The following is a 23264-nucleotide window of genomic DNA, read 5'->3' as shown; positions in this document are numbered from 1 at the left end:
TGTGTGTGAAGGGAGGTATAGCCCTGATTTGTAACAGCAAATAGCAGGAATAGCACTGTCCATGGTACAGATTTTCTGAACTGCAGGAAACTAATTGCATTTGAGTTTCTTCTTCTCTTTTGGAGATTAAAAAACTCAATCTTCAAAAGACTGTATTTTCAAAACAAAAGAACACCCACAGGAGTGCTATGTACTTGCTGTATAATATATAGATAACCCAGCTTACTAATACAAAGCTGGAAAACCCTGCACATCTGTATGACTGATCCAGATCTACTGACACATAAGGCCCAACCCCCTAAACCTTTGATGTCTGCTGCCCCTCAGTTTTGAGATCCCCCTGAAGCCACAGACTTGGAATTTCTGAGATTCCTGGCTCTGGAACAGCTCTGTAACTGTCCCATCAGCAACTGCAGGGCACCCAAAGGAGTACTACTATGAAGTCACAGATTGTGGAAATGCAGACCCTCCAAAAAACAAGGTTGTTGGTTTTACAACAACCCAACAGAAGTCCAGACAAGGCTTCTTGGGAACCCTTGTCAAAAGGCTGAATCCAAAATATTTCTGAAAAAAATTTTTGGGAGGTAAAACTATTTTGTCACAACTTTCCTGGGCTTTTCATGGATCTATCTGGTTTGGCTTGGAGCCATCATCTCAGTATTAGCTTGAAAATACACATTTTACCATACAAGGGTGCTTATCACATTACTTTGAAGTTCTCGATAAGCAGGTACTACTCCCACTTTTCCTCAAATTTATAGCCATTGTAGTTGAGTAATATCCGAAATCAAATCAAAACCACAATATAATTTCTAACACCACTTAAAACACCTCGCCAGCAGGTGGCAGACAAATCCTTGAAACGAAACAGCCAAGATCAGTCCTCTTCCATAACATCAAGTTGAAGAACTTTTCAAAAAATAAATCAACTCCAGTAGGGGAATAAAAAGTGTGAACTGAATGCAACAGTCATTAGACACCTGGTGCATCCAACAAGCTCCTCTTTCAGAAAGACAAATACAGTCTAACATTCTCTAAATAAAAATATCCACAAATCATGTCACATGGAATGTAAGTGAACAGAAATACAATACAAAAAAAAAAAAAAAAACCCTGAAAAATCTTCCAGTCCCTTTTTAAGGAATGAAAAGGGATCATGGATGGGACAACAAAGATGCCCGGAGATGCAGTTACGTGAAAGCCCACAGGATACCAATACACCTCATCCATTTCATTGTTTCATCCAGGATTCATATAACACTTTTATAAACCTATGAAGTGAACTACAGAAATCATCTCATGGGTGGCTAAAAAGCCAGCTCACTGGATGGATGATTCTGCTTAGAGCTTGGAATGAAAAAAGTCACCAAATATGAAGCTGAAAGTTCAATCATACCAAAAAACATTAGCTAAATACAACCAGAGTCACGACTGTCTCAGTGACACAATTACATAACAAATTATTTAAGGTAATGCAAATTAGCATTTTATTTAAGGCTTTTATTCACTCAAGATAAAGTGTAAGGCCTAACATTCTACTTCTGGTGAAGTGACAGGACAAAAAGTCAAAAGATAATGACTATTCTTGGTTAAGATTTGGTATTAGCTCTCCAAGAAATTAAGAGAGCTGCAACATACGGTAACAAAGGCAGGCAGATTGCTTGTGTTTGATGTAAAAGTAGTTTACATGACATATTCCAGGCAAAGGTAATTTGGGAGGTTGTGGAGGGGCGGGTAGTTAAGTACAGAGTTGAAATTACACTACTAGAAGATGTTTTGAAACATTAAAATTGTGAGACCAATGGAAATTGCATCATTTGACCAGGGATTAGACTGAAATATAGATAATTATGCATGTACCTCAATTTAAAAAAAAAAAAAAAAAAATAGATGCAGTTATATTGAAGGTATACTTGCCATCAGTACTACAGACAGAGCTGTTTTGGTAAGACTTTGTACTCTCAAGTGAATGAGTCTTACAACTTCCCTATTATATATCTTTTATATATTTTACCTCTAATGATACTCCATTCATAAAAATAATCAAGATATGACTTCACCTTAGTTCACATGCAGTAACATGTACACTAATAGTTTTAAGAAAATTAATTCCAAATATAAGCACTTAAAGATATACCAACAGCTTCACGATGTTGAGAAGTTAGCACATCTATCAAAAACCTGATAGCTTAAAATAATTTATTAAAAGAACTTACTATATTCTTAAAGTTAGGCATTCAATTAAAAACACAGAATACCAAATCAAGTGAACTATGCAAAAGACACAGCTGAATGCCTAATACCAGATTGCTGAAGGCCCAACCTTAGTTGTCACTGGCTACAGAACTGATACTTTAAAACATAAGATTTGCTATTGTCATTAAAGAGTAAAATATTGGCAACTAAGAAAGAGGGAGAAAACAAAAAAATGACACCAACCCCTCCTCGTTGACCATCCACATGTATGGAGCGAATGTGATCTGCCAAATCTGGGCTGGAGCTGAAGCAAGCATGGCAATGGTCCCAACAACAGTTATAAGCAATGCTTTTTGCAGAGGAGGCAGGAACTCCTTGTCCATTCATCATAACCGGAGTTGAACGCCCACTGGAAATTGTGCTGTCTACATCCATAATAGTGCTGCTTATGCTGTTAAGACAAAAAAAAAAAAAAGATAAAGTTCGTATTTGTTGCATGTTAACAGAACAAATAAAAATCATAGCTCTCTGGGGTTTTGTTTCAGATATATTTAGACAGGTTGAAAAGAAAATCTTACACAGACTTACTATTTATTGTGGTTCGCCACCTTAACTATAACAAATGTACAGTCAGGAAATAGCTACTATTACTCGACCGTATAACTTCTTCTGGACACTGGCAACAAAAGAGAGGGATGGAAAATTCTCCCATTCACTGACTTGTCAGAAAATTAACTCTCATGTGATTAACTCATTTTTAAGCTACATTAAACAGCCATTCATCATTTTTATTTCCCAGGAGATAAGAAAAGGAAAAGGAAAAAAAAGAAAAGGAAAAAAAAAAAAAGGGCATGCTGGGTCAGACCGGAGATGTATCTGGCCCAGCACCCACCGCTAACACTAGATCCTTAAAAAGAATACAGCAGTGAAGTTCTACAGAAGGTTTAAGGTAGTCCCACACTTGCCCCAGCATGGTGTCCATCACATGTACGGTCTAAACTAATGCTTTTTATTTTTTTTTAAACTTTCCAGAGAAGCCAGCAGCAGCAGTGGGAATACATAGCCAGCAGGGGTCATTTTCATCAGCCATTCTGCTCTGTGTCTTAGGAGATACAGAGCCAAGTATCAAACTGGACCAGAAAAAAATAGCAGAGTGTGCTCTTTCCATATATAAGCAAAAAGTATGGAGATAGATGGATGTTCTTCCTGGATAAACATTAACTAGCTACTGATGTACCTTTTTTTACCTTGTGAACCTGTTTACTGCCTTTTAGGACCTTTATGTTTTTGTCTTCCACAAAGCCACAGCATTACAGAACAGTTCATCTTTGAAAGGACCTCAGAAGATCAGGTGGTCAAATCCCCTGCTCAAACAGGAGCAAGTGAGATCAGATTGCTTGTGGTCTTGTCTAGCTGAGTTATTAACGGGTGTTTTCAAAGGCTGGAGTTTCTGCTACCCTTCTGAACAATTTTCCCAATGTCTGATTAACCTCGTTGTGGGGGAGGGGGAAAATTTCCCAACATATCATCAGAATTTCCAGTGTTGCAACTTCTGTCTGTTGCCTCTCATCCTTGGCAGCTGTAGGGTTGAGATGACTCTGGCTCCTCCTTTGCTAAACCTCCCTATGAGATCACCGAAAACAGCAATAACCCTGCCCTTCTTATCCTAAAACTGAAGAAGCCAAATCTCTCAGCCTCTCCATGTACAGCATTTGCTTCAGCCTTCTAACCATCTTGGAGACCCTCCACCAGATCTTCTCCAGTATGTCAGTATGTGGGATGAGTCCCAAACTGGACACAGTAATGCAGACATAGTCTTAATGGTTCCAAGTAGAGGTGAAGAAACACTTCCATTGACCAGCTGTATATTGCTAATAAGAGCCCAGTATGCAGCAGTAATTTTTACATAGGTGTCTTTACATATTCTTCTGAGCAAAATGCAAGGAAAAAACACTAATTACATTACTTTAAAGAAAGAAAATAATCATATCCTATTCAGCTCTACATAATATTTATGATTTTCTAAGTTTTATCATATCCCTTTTCTCCCCCACCTCTTGCACATAATTACTATGCTAAAGCACTCTGCTTTTAAAGGTATAGGTGCTGTTCCATATTTTTGACCATCACTGTTTACATACCCAGTATTGTTCTATTACACATTTTGAGATGGATGAAACAAAAGCTACACCGTTATTCAAAAACTGAAGATATCATTAGCATGTTTGCTCTTTTGCTCTAAAAGCCTTTACTAGCAATTTCTTATGTTATCTGTATCTTTTTTTTAATCACTATTGTGCTAGCAGTTTTTTCCTGTGACAGATTTTGAAATCATCATAGGTATTTGTCTTGTTGAGATTTCTACCCCTCACCCGCCACGTGGATTCCACTGCATTTATCAATATAAAACGTCTTGCCTCAGTCAAAGTAACAGATTACCTTTAGCAATGCTCTCCGGTTAAGCTTTAGTTTTAACTACCCCAAGTAATCTGGTTTCATGAGCAAATTCTGATCTGAGATATACCAGCAAGGTAACATTTATGAAAATTCTGACTACCATATCCCAAGTGCAGATCCCTTAAAAATCTTCTTCCAACCTGTTAGTCTCCTCCTGTTATTAAAACTGACCAATCATTCTTAGGCCTTTGTTTTCCAAGTTAAAAAGAAAGTTTTAGAGACCTTCTCAATGTTTCTTTTTGCTTTAATAAAAGTATATCAAATACATACTTCCTAAACACTATATAAATGCCACATGCTTTTTTTTTTCCCCCGTCCCAATTTCAAAAATGATCTAGCGATTTACAAGGCATGGCTTCTACTCATGAAAGTCATAGGGGCTCTTTGCTGCTACACAGCATTTTTCCATGTGCCCACTATTTTTATTTTAGTCCCTTTTCAATACCCTGAATACACACAGCTTTCCATGATCCCTCCCCACCTACTCCTTTCCCCCCAAAGTAGTCTTGGTTGCTTTCATGATATACAAGCTCACAATCTCCAACTAGCAAATAAAGGGAGAAAACAGAAGCCTATATAATTTTGAATCTGTTTCCATATTGCTGCCTTTCCCAAAAAGCTTATCTTATATTCACCAAAAACTTCTAAGAAAATGCAACTAGCACTGAGCTGAAGCTACCAGTCCCAACAGCATTAACAGCCACTAACTACAACTACTGGTGACAGTAGTTTAGGATCCCTCTAGGAAATTGTCAGAAGTTTTAAGTGCAAAATATGTTGCAAGCAATCCCCATTTTTCCACCGTGCCAGGCCCACAATAGATGCAACTAGGGGACTGACATTCCCTCCTTCCTTAGCTGATGCCTAAGCCAAAAGTTATCCCCAAAAGTAAAATCTGTAAAACTGTGTTATGAAAGCAAAGTTTACCAACAGGATGATAGGAAAATTGAATAAATTACTAAATGTGATGCCACACACACCTGAGTTTGAATTATCCAAATACAGTTTTCTCAAAATCAGTACTTAGAAGTAGGTTTGAATGCATACAACATGGCACATAGCCTGACCACTTCTGTCGCATACAGTAATGTTAGACAGATCAGTGGTTCCAACAGGAAGCTGCTTAACCAAGGATGGCAAAGCACTGCAGATACAGAACTCATGCAATAGCTGCCTCAGCCCATTTCATGTGGGTAAGTAACCCTAACTTTGTCACAGTTGAAAGGTACCAAAGTACAGTACTTCAAGTAGGAGCTCGAACTTCCAAGCTATTTACGGTCAGTCCGAGTTTCTACATCCACTGACAGCATTAGTACCATTCTCAAAAATGCCACAAATAGGCGTAAACAAACTTCCGACTAAGAAGAGGTATGGTGCTGGTGACCACAAGGATAGGCTATGAAGGGGTCTTTAGCATAGTTCTCTCAAGGGTTCCCTGGTTTTACAGCCTGGTCTTAAGCAGGAAAGCAATGAGAACACATAACCCAGAAAAAGTTCTGTGAAAGGAAGGGGGAGAGGGGAGGGGGCAGAAGCGCGCACTCATGCATCGTGTGTGTGGTTTCTCTGGTTCATAGGCATGCAATCTGGTTAATTTCTCTAAGCAGAGATAAAAAAACCTCAAATTGACAAACCTGTAGCATGAGAGTTTATTTCATATTGCAAATGCAATGTAACATACCTAGACCACCTTATGATACAAAATCACAGGTCTCCAATTTTACAGCCTAAGGAATGCAAATACTTAGGCTTTTTTTTTCTTTTATATGCTATCCTACCTGCAGAAAATTACTCTTGGTTTTTGGAGAAAAATATGTAGAAGTCTACTAGTAATACTGATCCAGCAAAAAATATTCTGCTAAGTAGGGTTATTAATGACATAAGAAACCAATAACACTTAGAAAGCCAATTCAGTTATAGTTTAAATGTTTGCTTGGTTTGGTTCTAATAGCCTAAGTGTTTGCTAAGGGCTAACAGATTAGAGTTGCATACACGATACCAAAATTTAGTATCAGAGGAACTGGAATAAAAAAAAGGTTACCCGTAGCACTTAAACCAAGTAGTAGCATATAGAATTTCTTGGAAATTGAGGATGAAGTGCTATATTGGACTATGATTCTATCATCTATTCAAGATATAGTCTAAAAATGGGGGGGGAAAAAAAGTAACTCAAATCCAGGTAAGTGATAACAGATCAGTATTTTATTTAAGAGGGAATGCCTTCCTTTCTTCTAGTTTGAAGAACTTTGTGTAAGACATTAAAGCGTACAGATGAATATTGCTGTAACAGGACCTACTAGAGAAATAGCTAAACTGCTTATAGAACAAAAAACCAAAATGGCCCGGAGTCACACAACAAGAGATCACTGTTTTCTGATGGTTCTCTTGATAGGCTCTGCCAAAGTGCAAGAAACTTGCTGCCCTGACACATTCCTTCTCTAGAAATAACCCATTAAATAAAACTGTAAAATGATTTTTTTGTTTGTTTGTTTTCTCTTCTGTGCCTCCAGAACCAACATATTTCAGGTGATCAGGTGCCTCACAGTACTGAGAACCTAGAATTAGTTTCTGTCTTTCTCACTTAGTGAGCTCTGGGTCACCCAGGAAAGAGATAAAGGCTGTGAAGAGAATCTGTGAAAGACCAGCAACACCCTTCCTCTCTGTCATAGTGCCCTGTACAGCTCAAGCATGTGTATGTTTTCTCTAGTCTTCCATACACTGAGAAAACACCAGGAAGCTTTCCAGAGAAAAGTTTGCAGTATACATAGCATCAGAGAAGACACTGACTTGGGAGGTCTCTTGTCCTTGACCTGCCACTTCAAGGTGAAGCAGAAAGACGATGGTAAGTTTTATAGTCAAGAGCTGTGGCTGCTGCTCAGTCCACGATGACTTAACTGCAGCAATGTTTTTGTTAGACCTGCTGATTCACCCACTTTTTTGTTTCTTGGGATTTCAGAAAGGGTGTGAAGGCAGGACGTACAAGTGGGTAAGGTGTGCACACACTCCACCATCTAGTCCACGTCAGTCTTTTCCTGACCAAAAGAGTGGAAGCACATCAACTCAGCCCAAGAACGGCTGGACTACTGAAATAGCGTCTGATTATCTTTCAATCTATGAATGGGGCTTTTCAATCCAATCTGACTTTCTATCTGCTTGGGGTGATCCAAGAGAAGGAAGAGTTCCTTAACAAAGGGAAGGCAGTAATGGAAATTACATCCTTCTGCTTTCTCATCTGAAATCCACAAAGCCTGTAAGTGGGAAAGTAATAGCGTGTATCAAAGAGGAGAAAACAGAACTCAGTAAGGAAAACATAGACATTCTGGCAAACTACTAGTAACAAAACAAAGACATTGAAACAAATTTTTAGCTAAATAAGTTAAAGCAAGTTTTTCTGCCTTTTTCTAAGCCCTTTTTCCCCAGACGGGAGATCTGTTTAAATCCTGACTGCCACTATCAAAGCAGAATGACATGAGTAGAACTTAAGCGCTTGTGGCATTCCCCTATTGCTAGTGACAGACAGGTCTGGGTTTGCTCCCAAGCTGTAAGCAGGCTCCAGCTCCATTGTAATGGATCTATAGACCATAGCCTGATGAAGAACATTAGACATTTGAGTTTCAGAGAGTTCAACTCAGGGGTCATCCCAAACAATAGAGCATCAAAAACAGTCACTGCTGGAGAGAGCCTGCATACACAATAGCTGTTTTTAAGAAGCACCATTCAAAAGACCGACTAATTACTAAAATTTAAAACTGTTACAGCAAGCACAACATAGTCTTCAAGTTTATGTTACCCCTACTTTCATCCTAATCCAAGCACCAGAATCAACTTGAAGTAAAAATCACAACTCTAGAGGCAAGAACTGAATGCTCTTCTAAAATACCTTACTAAACCCACACCTCATTTTACCAAGTCTGCAAACACTGGCAAGCAGCACCTTCCAAACGCAGCAAGGTAGAACTGAAAACACAGAATCTTCTTGGAAGAGTCAGACCTTTTTTTCCCCTTCTCCTACAATTTTCCCCTCTACCAAGAGAGATCAACAGCTTTGAAATGATACTGACATTTAAAGTGTGTTCATTAAGCAACAACATTAATGCAAGATCAAATAGAGGAATCATTACCTCAGAGGCACTGTTTCAGGTCTTATTTTTACCTGTACCTACTTTACCTGTAGCTAGAAATAATACATCTTCATAATCAAGATGATTAAGCTATTTTTAGCATCACTTTCATGTTAAAAGGTTAGTACCTGTGCAATCTACATGTGCATGTGAACCAAATGCATCTAGCCGGTTAAATCCAGTCCAAACTGTATTTAAAAATAATCCTGAAACTGAAACAAAAGATAATAGCTAAAAACTTATAAGAAGTTGCAAGTAATTTTCACTTTACAGAGAACAAAAAAAGTTCTTCAAGCATTTTAAGTCCTGAATTATTCTTTTCCTTTAAGGATCTGAGCAAAATTAAGCCATTGATGGAGTCATGTAAATATGAATATTTTTCTATAAGGGAAAAAATCTCCAAGTTATTCCCAATTTAAAAGGCACAAATTTCAAACCGCATAATTTACCACATGCACATTTGGGCACTAATTGTTGTGTACAGTTAAATGCAAATGAAAATATAACGAGCCTGTGATTTAATGCATTAAAGAAAACGGTGTATTGCACACCGTTCCTGACACGCTTGGCTCTCCAAGGACATCCATTTCGTCACTACTACAAGTAATCCCTTCCATTGAATTTAATGAATAGAACGGCCAAAATTTTTTCTTTCCCTTTTTTTGTTAATCTTTCAGAACAACACACAGTAGGAGTCTAGAAGGAATTATCAACAAAAACTAAAGAAGAACAGCATAATTTCATTTTTACTTTCCATGGACCCCCATTAGCAACTGTCCACTTGAAATAATAGTACAGCCAGGCACTGAACACATGCACAAAAGCCCAATCAATTTGCTATTATACTTTTAATGTCTGCTAAACATACTCCCTCTAGACCTTAACTGAAGTAACCTTCCCTCAGGCAAAATTCAGACCTAACAGATGGGCCTTATACCATGCCCTTGAGGGTCAACAAGCACTACTTCAGTCAGATCAACAGGAGCTCATTTCAGAGTTACAGTACCTCCACCGAGAATGCTTAGCTTCCAGTCCCCAGATGTTCAGTAGGTAAGCAAAGGACCCAGCTGATTTCAGCTAACACCAAGGGAAAAGACTATGACAGATCCTATAATAAATAACCTCATCTTGTAACACATCAAATTAAAAACGAGCAGAGATTTCAGTGAACACACACTGCAGGGTCGCTAAAACCAACACTAGTGAGTAGCCATCAAGCTGCACATTACACTAATGCAAGTGAGGAATCTTCAGAAACAGTTTCTTCTAAAGTACACAGTGATAATCCAGTCATAAAGCATCAAATCCACAGAAGATTGCCTCCGACTAGATGAAAAGCATAATTAACATTCAAGAATCCAAATATACAACCCTCACTGGAAGTAGGTGAATATTTTAAGCATTAAAAAAAATACCCTGCTAGTTTCTTTAGCATGTAGTAGTCAGTGAAATACCCTCTCATTTCTGCATGGAGCTTCAGCTACATTGTTCCAATCCATGAGGGAAGCTTAAGAAGGAAAGCTGAACTACAACACTCAGATAAAAAAACCTCAGAATAATGGAAACACTGAATGACAGTAATTTCTTACAGCAGCTTCAAGGGTTAAAACTTATAGTACAACAGAAAAGCTTTTACAACATGGAAGACCAAATCACATCTAGGTACTAATCCCAAAAGAAAACAAACAGCATCAATTGCAATCATTCAATTACAAATGCTAAGTCAAAACAGAACAAAAATTGAAAGAAAAAAAAAAAACAAAACATGCCTAGTGACATACCCCAGCACCTCATTATTTTCATTTCACTAGGAAAAGTCAAGAGTGAAAACAAAAACTCCGCAAGTTTCCCCATTACTCTATTCTCTATTCCTTCCCAAGACAACGGGTGGAAAACTCTGGTGTACAGCTCTGGCCAATGGACTAGTTCCACAAAAACAACAGACTACCTAGCAGTTTTACAGTTTTTTGAGGCCACCAAATTCAAAGGGATTTACACTCACTATTTCCTAATGCAATCAATGATCAAGCGAAGATAAATCCTCACAAAGCTTGAAAATGATCAAATTATCAACCCTGAGCTCCCATCATTGATAGGAAGCTCCTCCAGGAATTTTATTTATCCTTTTTATAAAATCTCCATCACTTCCCAACATGGGAGCCATTGTACCTTCTCCAAGAAGCATCACATGATTAACTTTTACTTTTTTACATTCCACCCAGCAATATGAACTGCAGACCAAGACTGTTAAAAACTGAAGTAGGACAAACGTCGTTTCTAGGCACTAACAATTTCAATGGTACAACGGAACTTGAGACAACTGATTAATAACAGAAATTGCTACATTGGCTCCTAAATGAAAGCAGAAGACGAATAATAAGTTCATATGTTTTTGTATTAAGATTTAACTTTTGCTAACCTTCAATGAATATTAAGCAAAATTTAATGCCAACCTCTTTATGAAGTTACTATCAGAACATCGGCATCAGGGTATCAGTATGCAATAAAATGCAGTGCTCAAGGCAACTATACACAGGTGTCCAAGCAGATTAAAATTAATCTTTGCTTTATGCTCTCCAAACTATCATGCCAATTTAAAAGTGAGATTAAAACAGATCCAAAGAAAAATGAAGAGTTCACAAAACATGAGCAACCACTATGAGCCAGCAACAAAGCAGAGAAGTTTAACATTTGCCTGATTTTTTTGTCCCTCTCCCCATCTTTGGTGAATTTGGTATTTTATGATGCATCCACATTGGTAACAGAAATACTCCTACTGCTAAATTTCCATGATTTATCAATTTAATTCCCCAAATCAAACATTTATGTTCCACAAGCAAAACAGTCTGCCTTATTTTAATGGATGTAGTTTGACTGTGGCATGGAAATGCCACATAGAGCTCCTACAGTTTCTTTTCATCTAAGCAGCAAGTAATCCAGAGAGAATCTTCAAAGTAGACAGAAAATAACTTCAGCTACCCACATTTCTAAGGGGGATTTTTTTATGATTTTCCTGAGAAAACCATTTGTCTTTAATTTAAATAGAAAGTATCCAAAATAATTTCATGACTGATAATGATCAGCTTCTGAATTCAGGAAAATCTACCACCAGTAAGAAAAAAAAAAATAGCGTATGCAGATAAACCACCACCAAAACAAAAGCAGAACAAGAACAGATTGCAGAGCACTAAACAGCTGCCAAAGAGAAAGATAATTCATGTGGCAACAAGAAATTAGAATACCTGGATCAAAACAATAAGCCAGAACTACATGAAGTGAAAGTCCACCACTGTGTTTTAAAGGCAGTACCTTCTGTTCACGTCTGCTCTTGCAGCTCCTGTCCACGAAGACCCCTGATATCAGACAACACAACTGACCCCATGGCTCTTCAGAGGCAAGGGAGAAAAAAATAGGATAGGCAAAAATTGCATATGTCAGCAAAGTTACTTTGTGAAAGTGAGGGAGGATTAACCTAGCAAGTAAGAGAGAGAATACTAAAAAGTTAAGAGGGATAGAAAAGGAAAATAGGAGTGTTTGGTGGTCTAGCATTTTCCAGAAGTGCCTTCAGGTATCTTGATACCTTTAAATAAGTAAAAGCAACATTAAGGCGATTTCTAGATAAAGGAAAAAGACCATGATTTCCAGGACTGATTTAAGAGAGCACCCGCTCACATGGAAGCACTTGTGCTTCTGAATCACTTAGGCATTTTTTTGGAAATCAAACCTATGCTTTACACAGATTAAGTTATTCTAACAAAAACTTCTCAAAATGAACAAGACTCAAAGTATTTATAAATCAATTTTAAAAACAAGTCGGCAAAATTCTTTATTGAATATCTATAGTTATATGACTACTAAGAAATCAACACAGTGGAGAATAAAAGAGTCAAGGGAGAGAATTTTATACAGCGTGACAAGTGATAACATTAAAAAACTTGTTTTGAAATTCTTTTTGAAGCAGCAGCTTATTTTAGAGTAAAGCTACGTCTAGATTAGGTATAAATACCCAGAAAAGGGAGCAACACTGCAAACACTTCAGACTGGTAATATAAAACCAGGGGAAGATAGAAAAGCTCTTCAAGACAGAGAAATCAAAGGAACTTAAAATAACAAACATGCACAGGAAACAAAACAAGACTGAGAAAACGTGTTATGAATCACCACCTCTCTAGAGCTGTTTCCACTCTCCTGGATCCCTTACTTTGATTATTTAGATTGTTAGCCCTAGAATATTTGGGCTCGTAATATTTACACAACACAAACCCAGGTTATCACCAGATTTGTAGCATACAGAAAACAGGTAACACAAAGAAAACTGGAATGCCAAAATATCACAAGAGCAGTGAGAGAGCAGAGCAGGTTAAACGTGCATGCCTTGTGATATGACAGCACAAAGACTACATATGCAAAAGGATTACACAAATCAAGAAACTGTAAGTGGTTCTGCCTTAAAGATAAAAATAAAACTGACTTTCATTTCTGGGAACCACATTCTCTTCAACTTGATAATCTCCTTGGAAAGTTAGGGAACAGCAACAAGTGGTTCATAATTTTCAATCTTTACTGATAAAATCATATGTTTACTAGCACAGCTTAAGAGAAGCACAGAAGAAACCCCGTTTCAGTTACCCTCGTGTTAGGTTCAACTTAGTAGAGAATAAAAATACATTGATAGGATAGCATTCTATGAAGTAGCAGCTTTGCCTATTTATACCTCAGTGAATGGTTGCTACTTCAAGTATTAACCAGGCATCAAAAGCAGAGAAACCAGCAAAGTAAAACTCCACTAATTGACTCAATTCATAATACAAAGGTCATAAATTAAGGTCTGATTTCTGTTCAGCAGGACACTGAATTAACTACTACTTCTACAAATTGTCTAATCTACAACTTGACATGCAAGTTAGCCTAAGGAAGCCTACGTAAAGACATGCCAATAGTAGTTTTATTTCAAATGAAAAAAAATGTTTACATTTCTCTGTTTACTGTGTATATAATGAAAATATTTTCTTTGCACCTTTAAGATTTTTTTATATTTGGAATCTAAGATGATTACAGAACAACAAACTATAATGATCAAAATAAGGACTTTACTGCAATTTTACAGGGGAACTAGTAATTTGTACAAGATGCTGCATGGAACATTAACAATAAGTGGAGATTCTTTATGCTGTATTCTTATTTAGGTAAAGTACTTAATAAATGATACTACCACTATATGTGCCAATAATCTTGTCTTTTACAAGTCCCTCAATTCAAACAACTTAGGTTCATTTTACTCCCTCTGACACTACACAAGCTATCTGAATTACAGCACTCTTCTACAGTGCATCAGGATGACAACAGGACTTTCAACATCATAACAAGTCTTGTGCTTTTCTATCACTATCAAGTATTTTTGCACATACCTTAAGTAACCCTCTCTTAAAGAAAGCATCCATTAAATGTTAGCAACTGAAGTTTAGCAAAAGATATTTATGATCTTAAATTCTAGTATAGAGAAGAAAATTAGATATGGGAAAAGAAATCCCAGGTCTTTTTTTCTTTTTTTCCTTCATTTTAACACCATGAAGGGAAAAAAAGTACACCAGTATCTTGAGTGAGAGACTTCAATTTTTTTCCCCGATTATTTGTTGGTTTTTAGTTTTGCAAAATCATAATCTGAGAATTGTAAACACTATCTTAGCACATCACAAAATCAATGATAAATAGCAAGCATAACATGGAATATTTGCATTTCATTTTCTAAAATAAATCTATTTGAACACATTCGTACTCTAAACATGAACAACTCTGGACAGAATGCATATAAAGTTATAAAAAGGAACCAGTTATGTATAGATATATCTATAGATAGATAACAAAACAGAGAAACCTCTACCTCGAAGAATTTTCCAAAACTACTACTTTTGTTTTTCTGCAAGTCATGCCACCATATTTTTTTAATAGCAAGTGGGAGAGTAGATAAAAGTCACTGTTCACACAAAGGAGTTCCTTACTCTCTTCTGTTCCCTTCTCCTGCACAAATTAACTGGAGATTACATTCCCACCTGTTTCAAGGATTCCCTGCAATTACTTGGCTTCTTTACGGCAGGGACCAATTTTTCACTTCCTTTGGGTTAAGCTCTCACTTTTTCCTCAGGCTATTAGGCATATCTCATTCCCTATCATACCGAAAGTTTTCTGTGTGTATCTCACATCTCCCCCTTGCCAGAAATCCCTATTCCCCTATCTAATGCTCCATCTGCTCCCTTCTATGCCATATCCCCACTTTCCTACCCAATAATAGACTGCTCTACAACTACCCCAATGCAATGGGTTCTAGGAGTACTTCCACACTGCTGTCTTCCATGCTAGCTCTGCATACTGCTCATTCCCCCACGATTATTCTCTAATTGGATAGTGTTTTTCAAAAAAGTTGCAAATATAGTAAAGCTATTGGAAAGCTGTGCAGATCTGAGTGAGAGTGGCTATGGTAGAACGTTTCCACTGCATCATCCAAAAAAGTTAGTTTGATCTGTGACCAACTCCAGAAACGCATGATGTCACATCTTTGCCAAATGGATGTTCAGGCTGCATATAACAACCAATTTAACTTAACTGGAAAATGGAAAAGGAAAAAAAAAAAAACAAAAGAAAAAAAAAAATTATACCACCACAGTTCTTTCCACCACTGCCTAGGAAATTCCCTGAAACAACCCACCAACCAAACCTCATATTCAGAAGTTAGACTTAATGATGTCACAAAATTAAACAAAATGCACGTAGACCTGTGTGGATGTACAAATCCAACATAAAAGCAATGACATTTATCTCTTACACTGAATAGGAAAATATTTTTCTCAAATTCTATGAAGTATATTTACATCTTACTACAATAACTATAACAGCTCATTATACCCAGCTCTTTCAACGAGTTCACAAAAAGACCTCGTGTTAACCAGTCAGTTATAGTAATAGTATAGTAATAACCAACCAACAGCTATAGTAATAAAGATACTCGCCATACAAAATATCTGGGCTGTTTTGTCTTCCCATCAAAAACTATTTTCTTCAGTGCCAGAAAGGCCTGAACATAACCATTACAGAAACAAGGGGCTTATTTTGCAATTTGAAAGCAAATAACAACAGCAACAATAAATGCAGTCAGAAACACTGCAAATATAATTTTCAGCAGAATTTTGGAATCTCAGGTAATCTTCTATACAGCCCACTCTGACACGTCAATATTACACACACTCTAAAAAAAAAAAAATTAATGACTTAACCACCTTGCCATAAGTGCTAATGAATGATTCCTCACTTCCTGGATAGGAACAACTGAGACTATGCAGCAAAGAGAGGCCTGAAGCACTTATTAATCTGGTCACATGGATACATGAAGCATACCTATTAGTACCATATGCCTTCCTGATTATATTTCAAATTTACTATTCTGCCTTCATAAAAATCACTCGTACAATTCACACGTCACTGTCTAGGCAGTCTTGAAAATTCTTCACCTTTAAGAGTTTAAAAACTAGATAAAGACTATATTTAAACCTTTAGTAACTAATACTTTAAAATCAGCATACATATTAAAGGTTGAGAAGGCCTTCATTTTAAATGAGATTAAAAAAAAACTCAGCCTAGATCCTGGATTTTTCACATCTAAATCTCTTATCTTTCAACCTGTTAGTTTCATACTGCCTCATTTCACTCGATAAAATGAACAAACCTGACAATCTGAAGCACAAGAAGGTTTATTATTGAAAAGCTTTTCTGAAATGTCTGTTTTCAAAACTGCTTGCCTAGTACACAGAAACAGAATAACATTTCTAGAAGTATTCTAAGTCTAATATGGTTAAGATACCTAAAAGCTTTCTGAAGTATTATTGAGTATTCTTTGAGTCAGTCCCTCCCAATAACCGATTCTGTTGGTGAGTAACAGTAAACGTGAAAAGGTTCAAAAAAAAAAAAAAAAGCAAGCCTTACAAGTTACATGCAAATTGCCCGCTCTGTCGAAAAGATGGACATTAGTTAGTGCTGTGCCTGAGGGAAAGATTACTACATAGGTCCAACGACAACCTGTTACATTTGGCCTACCAGCTAGTCAATCAGCACTTATACACCAGTCAGCAAAACAGCTGGTACCTCCAGCTGAAACATTTTTTCAGTGCTTCTTGCCTAGTCAGTAAGAAGCGGGAGCAAAGGATAAACTGCTAAAGAAGGGTAAAGATGATGTAAGAACGGAAGACCAGGGGTAACTCCTAGGTGAGAGTACAAAGATGCAAGACAAATTCACAAGGGTGAACATAAAAGCCCTTCATTTAGCTTTACTACTTACATTTCTGCTAAACATCTTATTACGATTGCAAGATCTACCACTGTTCTCTAAATCAAACAAAATCTGATAATGAAACTTTTTCAATTTAAATACAATTCCATAATCCAGTAAACAATATCTAAATGATTTCAGTAATCTAAGTGTTTGTAAGTAAATATTGCAGTTCAGCAGTAACACATTCAACACATCTTCACTGCATTCAGATCAGCTGATTTATACCCAAATCCATGCATCTGCTTAGGTCTAGCTTCAGTACCTGTGGCCCAATGCTAAACTTGGTTACTGTGTTTATAGTTAACTGAACCATTATTTTTTCTTTTAAAGTCATATCAAATGTTTCACAGCATTGTAATAAGACCAGCTGCTCCAGAGAACTCTGGAGAAACACTTCCATCCTTTCAGCACATGTCTGAAGTTAGGGAAAGGCACAAGAAAATTACCAGCATTCACATGCTGATAATAGTCTTTGTTCTAACTGTAAATCTGGAGGATAACTAGACTTGAATGCAGCCTATTACTATTGAGCCAGCTGATTCAAGCTTGCTCAAAAGTCGTAGACAAGCTTTAGCACAGTAGTGGGAACTTAGCACAATTCCCAGGAAAAACCTGGAATGATTACAGATCAACGAGATATGTACCAGTACTAGTTATTGCACTCAATTCTCATTACTAATACCACTGAGCTGAAAATGCCACCTGGTTATCCTAGGTATCAGTTTGGGTTTTGCTTTTTGGTTTCTGGGGCTTTTTTGGGAAAGATAAATATGTTTTAACAAAGTAAAAAGTCTGTCTATGTGCGTGGAAATAGCTGGTTAAAATTCACCCTAAGTTTCAGGGCATCAACATTGTATTTATTTCCTGTGTTGTTATAAATACTTACAAATTTCCTACAGTAATGCCCCAAATTATTTGTTCTGTTAGCAGATACTCTCAAAATACATTCAAAACATTAGTAATAGAAGTTGCTGAACAGTAGTTGTATTTTGATCATATGCAAGATTTTCCTGTTCAGCTGTTTTATTTGTAGTTTATTTTATATTTGATACCACTAAAACAAAAATCAAAAGAGGTAACACGTTGATAATTGTGCAGTATGATAAAGACCATACACAGGGAAAGAGGAATTTGATCACTCATGGAAATTCAGGCACTCTCACCACACCCTCTTACTTATTCAAATTTTCTAAAGAGGAAACAAGAAAAAAAAATCCCAAGCCTAGGGGCATGATCTGAATGTTACCAAACCTGCCTACAGCAGGAGAATCTTTACCAAGTATACCCTTCTACCAGCTTCCTCTCGCTTAACCCAGGGACTGTAAATTCAAGCATGTTAGTTCAATCTCTCTCTTTCCTTTTCTCTCTCTTCCCTCCCCCAGGTAATCTTAGTCTACAACACATTGTGAGATGAGACACCAAGCTCCGTAGGACTTCAGAGACACGGGTAGCCAGCAAAGGTCATGAAGTACTGTACAATATACAATTTCATATAAAGCATCACTTAATAGACAGAATATCATTCTCTAATAGTTACAGAACTTACATTTTAATGCAGAGGTGACCAAATCAATGAATGATTAAGTTTTTAAGGACTTTAATATATCATCATAAACCTGTACATCCCCCTGTAAGTCTAAACTGTTCCCAGATCTTCCCTGGTATTTCACATACTCTTTAGCTCGTCAGCACATCCCCTACCTTTTGCAACACTCTGCTTGCCTGCCTGATCATCTAAAAGGCACAAGATTATGTTGTGACTGGCTTCCAAGCCGCAGCAATCATTTGGATCACTAGGTCAAGCAAATGACTTGCTGGACTACACGTAGCAAAAATAAAGCATTCTACCATGCTGCAGCAAGGAGTGCACACAAAATGAAATTTTTGATCACCAGGAATAACAAATGGCACTCTTGGTAGCATTGCTCTTTTCCTACCCAACAAGCAGGCTTTGAAATTACAGCACAATATTCCCTCTCAGCACCCCACGTTTTCAGCCTGGAAGTTCAAGATAAAACTTTGCAAAGATTAAAAACAAGGTCCAGTCCTTATTTAAACCACTGAACACAAGGAGTTCCACTCCTGCAACTGAGTCTGTACCAATGGTACTGGAAAGGAGCAACGATGAGTACACACATAGATTTAACTGTGTGACTACAGCAAAAGAACCATGAGAACAATGACAGAGAAAGAAAGTAGCACACCAGCTCTGGAGTGCACAAGCAAGACATAATGATGCTGTACTTCCAGAAACCCCCCTGCAAGTTACTTCTGGTTTTTCCTCAACCCACAAATTGACATGCACTCAGATAAGATCAGGATTGGATTTAGATTTTAGTCCAATGAAAAACAAGAAACTATTATCTTAAACTCCATTACATACTTGTTGTTCTTCCAGAAGTCTCCCATACTTTTCCAATTTCACGTAAAATCTCAGCTTTTGAAAAAACAAAACAAACCACCCCAACACCTACCCCCCCTTTCCATCTTGCACAAGTTTGGAAGAAAGAAAATGTGACTCCTACGAGTCTCGAAAGACAGATGGAAACCAAAGAACTGAATTTTTTTCTCTCGTCTTAAGACTTTTAGGCCAATTACATGGTTTTGGGGAACTAACTCACAAGGGTTTTATTTGTTTGTTTTTAACACTTGAGGTTAGATCTAGTGGTGCCCCACTTCTGAAATATGGATATTTGTACAGCTACACAGAATTTGATCCAACATACATTCAAAGTACGTTTCTGGACCAAACCACGTAATTCTTCACATTTAACAATGAAACTACCTTAAGAAAGTACAAACAAAATTGTAATTGTTACTTAACTGTAACAGGGAAGTCTGATACTTTTTAATGCTAAACTGAAATAAAAAAAAATAGCACAAGTTTCTTAAACTATTTGAAAGGACTAATTAGTAAAGGGACCTACAGCATTTTAAGACTGCTCTTACGTCCATTTTTCATCCTATTTTCAGTTTGTCAATTAAACCGTTGCACACACCACCCAAGAAAGCTACTCCATAAGCCATGTTCTTTGAAATGCTTGACTTAGTAGGCTAAACCAGACCTGAAAGGTAGAATTCAACCACGTGTGAGAATTTGGTTGTGCCTTTCCACAAGAATCAAGCTAAAGTCTTGGTAAAACCAGATGCATACCTTTAACATACAAAAACCTAAGAAATAATCTTTACATTTACTATTACAGAACTCATCCAAAAATGACTTAGAGCCTCAAATTACTGAGCCTCACTTAATACTGTGTATGCTTATTACTTGTGCACACCTAATACGGAAAAGGCTGGTCTCCTTTTTATTTTAGTGAACTAGATTTTTTTTTTTCCCCTTATGCTTTAAGAGGTTACCACTCAGCTTTTTGCCTCTAGTGCAGAGAGCCTGGTGGGGTGCAGGTAAAACCACATCCACAGATCATTTCCCATCCTGAAGCTTTAGTACACCCCACCTGCGTGTTAGCTCAAGATACAACCCTAAAGAACGCCAAAAGCACCATCTGAAAAAAATCAGCAGCTCCTGGGGAAAGAGGCAACCAAATATCGCCACCTGAACAGGCAGCGCCCCGTGCTCAGACCGCAGCGGGGGCCGCTCCGGGGCTCTCCGTAAAACGCCTGACGGTGACGGCTGCAGCTCCAGCAGCCCCCACGCAGCCTGCCGCCCGGTGCCGAGCTGGGGGGGCGCGCCCTCTCCTCCCAAAAGCAGCAGGCAGGCTCTCGGAGGGGACCCTGGAGAAGCAGAAGCCGCGGCGGGGGCGGAGGGCCCGCCGCGCCGCCACAGGCCGCCCCCCGCCCCGCCCGGCACAAGTTGGCCGGAGAAACCTGTGGCTGCCCCCCGCCACCGCCCTGACAGGCCCTGCGGCCGGGAGGGGGGGCGAGGGGCGGTCGGCACCCGGGAAAGAAGGGCCCCCTTCGCCGCTGCGGCGGGGCTGGCGAGCCTCCCCAGCGCTGCGAGGCGGGGAGGCGACCGGACATGGCGCCCACCGGCCCCGGGACCCGAGGGACCCCCCGCTCCCTGGGGAGGGGCCGGGGAAGGGCGCAGGCGGCGGCCGCCGGTGGGGGGACGGGTCGCGCACTGACCTGTCCTCCGAGTCCATGCGGCTGAGGGGCTCCCCGTCCGAGGACATCTCCAGGCTGCCCCGCCGGCCCCCCGACGTGGCGCTGCAGCTGCTGCTGCCGCTGCTGCCGCCGCCGCCGCCGCCGGTGCCGTAGCCCTCGTCGCCACCGCTGGACACGCTGCTGGAGCTACTCCCCCCGCCGCCGCCTCCGCCGCCGCCGCCGCGGCCCAGCCCGTCCTCCTGGCTGCCCCGGGGGCCCTTGGGCTCCTCCTTGGCGTCGGCCTCGCTGCTGCCGCCGGGGCTCAGCGAGCGGGTCTCGTCGCTGCAGCAGCCGCTGCTCGTGCTGCTGCTCCCCACCAGGCTGCTCTCCTCCTCCTCGCCGCCCTCCTCCTCCTCCTCCTCCTCCTCCTCCTCTTCCTCCTCCTCCTCCTCCTCCTCCTCGTCCTCCTCGTCCCCGGCCTGGCTGGCGCTCTCCGGGCTCGGCTCCGACATGCTCTCCGCCTCGCCGTTCAGCAGCAGCAGCGACTCCGTCTCCGCCGCGGCCGCCGCCGCCGAGGACGAAGGCGACGACGAGGATCCAGCCCCAGCCTCCTCCTCCTCGGCCGCGGCGGCCGCCGCCTCGCCGGGAAGCAACCCCTCCGGCTCCGCCATGTCGCTGCGAGCGGCCGCCATGGCGCCTGCGAGTCGCTGCGAGCGGAGCGGAGCCGAGCGGGGCCGGGCGCGCGCGGCGGCGGCAACGGCGGGGGCGTGCGCGCGGCCCGTGCGCGCGGCCGCGCTCCCCCCCCCCTTGGCGCTCCCTCCCCTTGCCCTTCTCACCCGCACAATCGCGCGGCGGCGCGAGCCGCAGAGAGGAGGGGCTCGGACCGCCGCCGCACGCGCTACGGAACGCGCCTGGGGACAGAAACGTGGGAAGGGCGGAGCGGCGGCCCTTCGCGCGGGGTGCCGAGAGAGGCGGCGCGCGGGAGGGGCGTTAACGGTCGGGCGGGGCGGGGCTGGGCGGCGGCCCGGCGGTTGGGCGACGGGGACCCTGCCTCGCCCCTAACGCCTGGCTTGAACCGCGTCATCGTTACTCACCGCGTCTGGGGGGAGAGCGGCTAAACGCTCATGTGCGGAGGGGAGTCCCGCAGGACGGGCCGAGAACGGGGGACGGGGCGCCCCCGTCCAGGGGGCGCAGCCCCCGCCGCCGCACCGCCTTCCCCGGGAGAAACCCCGGCGGCGCAAGCGTCCCACACCTCTCGGCCTCAGCAGCCTCCTGGCTGGTTCAGTCAGAAGCTGGGTAGCCTTAGGCCTACGGGGCTGCCGGAGGGAGGGGGCAAAGAGACCGGGAGTCACAGATGAGGTAAAACTTGGTGACATTTGTGTCCGTGAGAGGAAGAAGGGGGTGGGGTGCGGTGGGAGGAGGCTGTGGGGACTTCAGGGCTGACTGGACTCGTAGTAACTAAAATAGGGGGGGAAACGGAATATAGAGCTTACGAGAAAGGGAGAAACGAGGCTCCTCAGCAAAGAGAGCTACGGGGTGCAGGTCACGATGTGACATTACCCAGTGAGAATTGTCAAAAGACGAGCTCAGCTGAGACACAAAGGCGACAGAAAAAGGTTTTCAGCAATACTGACAAAAAGGGATGAAAAAGCAGTCGCGCTACGCAGCGAGGAGAGCGAGCAAAGAGAATAAACTAGATGTGGCCTTAAACCTCCATTTGCAGTAGAGAGGCATGTTGGCTACAGGACAAAAGCAGTATGACTGAAGGGGAATGCAAAATATAGATTACTGCATTTAACTGGAAGTAAACCCAAAGAGTTTAAGGTACTAAAACTGGGGAAATTGGTTACTTTTTTTCTCATGAACCTAAATTCGGTTCTGGAGGCATGGGGTTAGTAAATTTGTTGAGCTGGGAATTATGCCATCTGAAAAAAAACAGCTGTGTATGTGCAGAAGGGGAAAGGTGAAAGATACCTGAACAGAATTATGTCAATCATATACAAGACTTTAGAACAAATTATGAAAATTAAAGTCATTTTAATATTAATGTAAAATGGAGTGAAGTTTACTAAAGGTGGATCATGCCAGACTAACGTGACAGGCTTTTTGACAAGGGTCTTGTCTACATG

At 40.5% G+C, this 23264-nt stretch overlaps 1 protein-coding gene across 2 annotated transcripts in view; it reads right to left on the bottom strand.

Annotated features, from left to right (window-relative positions):
• The window catches only part of AEBP2 (AE binding protein 2), a 54474-nt gene extending 32636 nt beyond the window's left edge, over positions 1 to 21838 (bottom strand). For both annotated transcript variants that reach the window (XM_076342442.1, XM_076342453.1), the window contains exons 1-2: positions 21178 to 21838; positions 2440 to 2647 (exon numbers count right to left, since the gene is read on the bottom strand). In XM_076342442.1, coding sequence (XP_076198557.1) covers positions 2440 to 2647; positions 21178 to 21827 — 858 coding nt within the window. In that variant the 5' untranslated portion in view covers positions 21828 to 21838. The remainder of the gene's footprint in view (positions 1 to 2439; positions 2648 to 21177) is intronic.
• Between the last annotated feature and the right edge of the window lie 1426 nt (positions 21839 to 23264).

This window comes from Aptenodytes patagonicus, chromosome 1 (assembly GCF_965638725.1).
Source record: "Aptenodytes patagonicus chromosome 1, bAptPat1.pri.cur, whole genome shotgun sequence".
Classification (NCBI taxonomy): Eukaryota; Metazoa; Chordata; class Aves; order Sphenisciformes; family Spheniscidae; genus Aptenodytes; species Aptenodytes patagonicus.
The sequence above is the reverse complement of the archived record's forward strand: the minus strand, read 5'-3'. Positions and strand labels throughout refer to the sequence as shown.